At 39.3% G+C, this 5637-nt stretch overlaps 1 protein-coding gene across 1 annotated transcript; it reads left to right on the forward strand.

The window, feature by feature from the left end:
• The first annotated feature begins 255 nt into the window (after window positions 1-255).
• On the forward strand, window positions 256-5256 carry LOC145979037 (nipped-B-like protein). The gene has a single exon (XM_083112113.1). It carries the CDS (start codon window positions 256-258, stop codon window positions 5254-5256), a length of 5001 nt encoding a protein of 1666 aa, XP_082968239.1.
• Window positions 5257-5637: the final 381 nt, after the last annotated feature.

The raw sequence follows: 5637 nt of genomic DNA on the forward strand, positions 1-5637 counted from the left end.
GAAGAGGAACTTGCTACATTATTACAAACTTTTCCTCGAGTGATGCAAGGAGAATAATGACCCAGTGAGATTTTGTGCTTCTACCGATTTTGTGTATGTTCTAATTGGTAATTATTATGTTATCTTTGTTTGTTTTTAAGATATAGTGAGTGCTATTAAGCTTGGTTTCGTATCAAAAGAAAACAAGGTTTGTAAAAAGGTTAGAAGTGCAAGGGTGGAATTGTAGTTACCATATTCTACCATTCTTCAAATAAAATGCCCCTTCCAACACCACATTCGGATACTTCACGCAAAAAGCAAGTTGTGACTCCAGCAAGAAAGGCAGTAGAGCCACGAACGTATATTGTAGAATGTGATAGCACTGTAGTACAAGAAGCTATTTATCCAGAGGAAGAGACATTGTCAAGTTATGTTGGGATCATGTGCAACCATGAAGCTGATACTGTAATTGCAGAAGAGTCTGTTCCAGGAAGTACAAGTGTTACTTTAGTTCCGTATTCTTCAGATCCTGAAATGGGGCTTCCAGAGTCCATGTCATCCGAACCTGAAGCTTTTGATCACGCGAAGAAATCTGTAGATACCAGCCAAGAGAAAGAAAAATGCTCTAAAGCAGCGGACTCTCACCAAGGAAGGAATGCTTGTAGTACGAAAAGAGCACAAAAACGGAAAACAAATGATGATGAAACTAGGGACTTGTCATGTCAGAAAGATAACGATATGTGTTCTCAAGTTAGATACTTATCTTTGTCGCGAAAGAAAAGATGGAGCAAACAATCTAGAAAAGACTCAGATAACGATACTGTGGAAGTAGCTATGCAACAGTTCCACCGGTCCATGGAAAAAATATATGATGGCGCAGATGAAATTGGCCTAAATCCACGTGTTACTGAAGACAATGTCGACATAACTGAGTCGTGTATTTCTAAAGAAGAACTTCGAGAGCTGCGGACACAATCAGCAAAGTTAAAAGCTTTGCAATCAGTAAATACCATCTCTGCAGATCGCTTAATGTTTTTGCTTCAAATACTTGAAAAGTATATCAAACACGGTATAAATGTATCCCCCTTTGTTGATCCTAATGATAATGAAGAGGAAATGAAATTGTGGTTTGAGTCAGCAATGGACAGAATAGAAATGGCAGCGGACGCTTGTATGACAGCCTTAAACATCATGACATCACCAAATATGCCAAAGAAAGTATACTTGGAAGACGTCATAGACAGTTGCATACTTTATGCAAAGTATCAAATCCAACAGACCATTTACCCCTTTTTTGATTCTGCATATAACGTGGATAAAGAAGACAGGGCCAAATATGAAGGATGTTCCAAAAAGGAAGAGAGCAAGAAAAGCGACAAAAGAATTACTTATCTGTACAACAAGTTATGTGATATCTTGAATGCACTCACTGAATTTCTACACATCCAAGGTCTAACTGATACTGCAGTGCTATATTTATCTTCTTTAGGTGTGTCTGTGTTTTTTGTTGTAGATGTAAGCGAACTTCAGCTTGCAGCTTCACATTTAGTTTCTACAATTTTTAAAAGCTATGAAAACCACAGGAAGGTATTGTTAGATGATATCCTAACTTCTATAACAAGGTTGCCAACCCGGAAACGATGTTTGAGAGCTTATAGATTGAACTCAGACGAAAATATACAAATGCTCACAGCTCTTGTACTTCAAATTCTTCAGGGTGTCACTTCACTTTCTGAGGATTTTGTGTTAGACTTGAAGGAGAAATTCCGTGGAAAATCAGTTGAGTGCAGGGACATTGGAGTAGTAGACTTGAACTGTCAAAAGGTAATCCTTGACAAATATAAGATAGCAGTGGAAGCAGCTGGCATATTCCTGTTTGAATTTCTTAACAAGTGCTCAAGCAGAAATGAGGAAGCTAACTACAAAACATTATTTGAGAACTTTGTTCGTGATCTGCTTGTTGTTCTTAACAAACCCGAGTGGCCGGTGGCAAATTTAGTTGTCAGTTTATTAGGAAAGCTATTGGTGTATACTATTGCTAGTACAACCTCTGACGTATCTTCACGGTCAATGTGCTTAGAACTAATGGGGTTAGTTACAGCAAGAATGAGACAGGACATTGTGACGACGCGAATGGATACAAGTAATATCTTCTTCTTAATCCAAAGCATTAGGGATAAAGAAGGTGAAGGTGTACAGAGTGCGAAGAGCAAATCCCAAAGCGAAGCAGCCCATACTATTGATGAAGAAGATGTGTGCTTTCTGCAACTTTCCCTACTGAACTTCTTAGCTGCTCATAATAAAGGAAACGAATTATTTGCTAGTGCAAAGAGTTTTTATATTGCTCAGTGGTTCAAAGAGATTGCTGACGAAATGGCTGAATGTTCTCTAAACGAAACTAAAAGCAAACCAGTCAAAAAGAAGAGTAAGAAAGAGAAGGAAAATAAGGAGAATACCCGCGAAGAAAAGTTTGAGCAGAAGATGATCCCATTTCTTCAAACCATGAGCAACTCATTCGAAAGCACAACTCCGAGTAACAAGAGGAACGCTGAACAAGCATTTTCGTGTTACAGAAACGCTGAGCTGATATCAAGGTACTTGGGAACAAAATCTTTCTTGCAGAAATCTGACTTTTACTTGACCAACGTACTACGACTATTGGCTGAGAATTCGGTGTCCGTTCGCTCAAAGGTCATGAAATGCTTGACAATGATAACTGAAGCAGATCCTGAAATCTTGGGACGGGTGGATGTGCAACTGGTTGTAAAGAAGTCTTTTCTTGATCCATCTACTGCAGTCAGGGAATCTGTAGTCGATTTACTTGGCAAGTTTGTCCTGGGCGATGAGAAACTTGTGAGCCAGTACTATGATATACTATCTGGGAGGATATTGGACACTGGACTTAGTGTTCGCAAACGTGTTGTAAAGATCTTGAGAGACATTTGCATTCAGTATCCTCAATTTCCTAAAGTCCCAGAGGCGTGTGTTAAAATGATGCGGCGCATTAATGACGAAGAGTCAGTTCAGAAACTGGTTTTAGAAACATTCCGGAATATGTGGTTCACGCCGGAGTCCAGTGATGAACCCCACAGCACCACCACTCTTCTGAACAAAGTGAAGACAATTGCTGTTGTTGTCATCGCTTGCTCAGGTGCTGAATTGCATTGCTTTGAACAACTTATTTTATTTCTTTTCAAGCCAAACGAGGATGTAGACCGCACGACCAGACAATCAAATCAGAACATGAATCTTTTATCTGTTGCATGTAAAGAAATCGTAAATGGTTTCATAGAGTACCTCTTACAACTGGACGAAGGTCTTCTAAAAGGCGCTAAGGATGACAACATGAAAGAGAATTCTGACACCTCTCGACATGTACTGGCAACACTGTCAGTACTGCTCCTGTTCGCAAAGATAAAACCGAAGATGCTCTTCGATCACGTTGCAACACTGCAGCCTTATCTGAGTCTTAAGTGCGAGACACAAATAGATTACCAGATCATTAGCACGGTGGCACGTATACTGGAGCAGGTAGTTCCGTTAATGGACAGTCCGAGCGAACCTTTTCTAGCTCAACTTGAAGAAGATTCCATGAAGATCATAATGCAGCATGACAAAAATGTAGTCGCTAGCTGTCTCTCGTGTATCGGTTCTGTCGTCAACAATGTAACCCACAATTACAAGTTGATACGTGAGTGCTTTAAACAGTACTATGGTCGCCTGCTAGAGTTCCAGACTGTCTTGCAGAAAAGCGCTCAAGATGAAATGATAGAAAGGTTCGTGCCATTCTTCAGAAGAGCTGTGTTCATTGTTGGAATGCTTGTCCGCCATTTTGATTTTGGAAAGAAGGAACTAGCAGAAGGCTTGCCTGCACAAATCAAAGACATGGTTTTCGAAACTTTAATGTATTTGGCACAGAAATCAAACAGAGACATGCAAGTGTACAGTTTAAAGGCACTCGGGAACTTCTGCGTCAGGTACAGTGATTTCATGATGAAACCGGAAGTGCAAAACTTATACTTGTCCTTTCTAGTTGGGGGAAACCAGCAACACCAGGATGACTGTTTACGTTTCGAAGTATTAACAAACATGGAAACTTTCTTGCAAGAAGAAGAGATAAAAGCAATAAAAATGGATAAAGAATGGGCACAAACTTCCAAGAAGGAGGACCTTAAAGAAATGGATGATGTTTCCTCAGGAATGGCAAGCGCAGTCATACAACTTTACATCAAAGAAATTCTCCAATGTGTTTTTGATCCTAGCAGTACTATGAGACAAGCAGCTTTCAGAATCGTTCAGCTGACTGTAACACAGGGGTTGGTACACCCGATTCACACCGTACCGTACTTGGTATGCATGAGCACTGACGTTGATCAAAACGTAGCCCAAGGCTCAGAAATCCAGTTGCAATACATTGATCAGAAGTATCCTGGATTTGTGTACATGAAGGCTCAGTTGGGAGTTCACTTCTCTTACAATCTCCAGAAGATTTTACAAAGTAACAGTGTGGTTAGGGGGTATAGGACTGTTGAAAAACACGTGGCTCTGAATGGGTTTGTGTACTCAATCCTGCGCAGAACGAAACAACAGAAAAGGGCATTCGTGTTGTCTATCCTGAAGCAGTTTGAACTAGAGAAAAACACAGCCCTCTCGGAGATGTTATACCTGACTGATAATTTGGCTTATTTTCCCTATCAGCTTCAGGATGAGCCCTTATTCGTCATTCACCAAATTGACATCATATTGTCCCTAACAGGAACTACCACCCTCCAATCATTTAATGATGATCTGTTTCTTCCACTTCCGGCAAACTCGAAGCCGCAAGATGAAGAAGAAGAATCAGAAGATGAAGTGGAAGATGAAGAATTGCTACTGAAGAGGATTCCTGATAAGCCCGTAGTTATTAGTGAATACATATCTGCTTCTCTAAGATGTTTGCTACTGCTGTACTTAAGAGAACATTTGAAAGCCTCATATGGTATCACTGACAACAAAATAATGGACTACATGGCATCAGAATCGAGGAAGCAGTATGACAAACCAGTGCATATAAGAGCTAAAGGGTGCTTCAATCCTGAAATAGTTTTATCTCAGCTGACCAATGATTCCATGACACCCACAAAGGAATCCCTGGTGCAAATTTACTTGTGCTTCAAGAACCTAATGTCTAAATTTGATCTTGACCACGGCGACAGTACAAATTCAAGAACAGAGCAAGAACCTGATGACCAGGAAGATCAAAATTACCAAGAACTAAATCAAAAGGAAATACATTAGAATTATACTGTAAAGCGACTACATGAATGATTCTAGTCCAAACTAACAACTTCAAGAAAACCTTCCTGCTTCAATGAAATTGTGAGATATTTATTACCAAAAATATGTACTTGTGGTTTTGCAGTATTACTGAATGTTAAACCAGCGACTTCCTCCTTGAAATGGTTAAGAATAACAAGTATTTGTGTAAAATGTAGTACCAGCAAGTTAGACTTATATAAAACAATAATAGTTGACTAAAATTATAATTAGTTGGAAAGAGTACAATAACTAACTATGCAGCCATGAATGAACATATTGCTTTATTTGCTTACTTTTGTAGAAAGCAAAGAATTCACAAATCTCAGAAATCTATTTGCAATTTATAAAACTTGTGTCAAA

The sequence above is a fragment of the Lepisma saccharinum genome, chromosome 25, assembly GCF_977018435.1.
Source record: "Lepisma saccharinum chromosome 25, izLepSacc3.1, whole genome shotgun sequence".
Lineage (NCBI taxonomy): Eukaryota > Metazoa > Arthropoda > Insecta > Zygentoma > Lepismatidae > Lepisma > Lepisma saccharinum.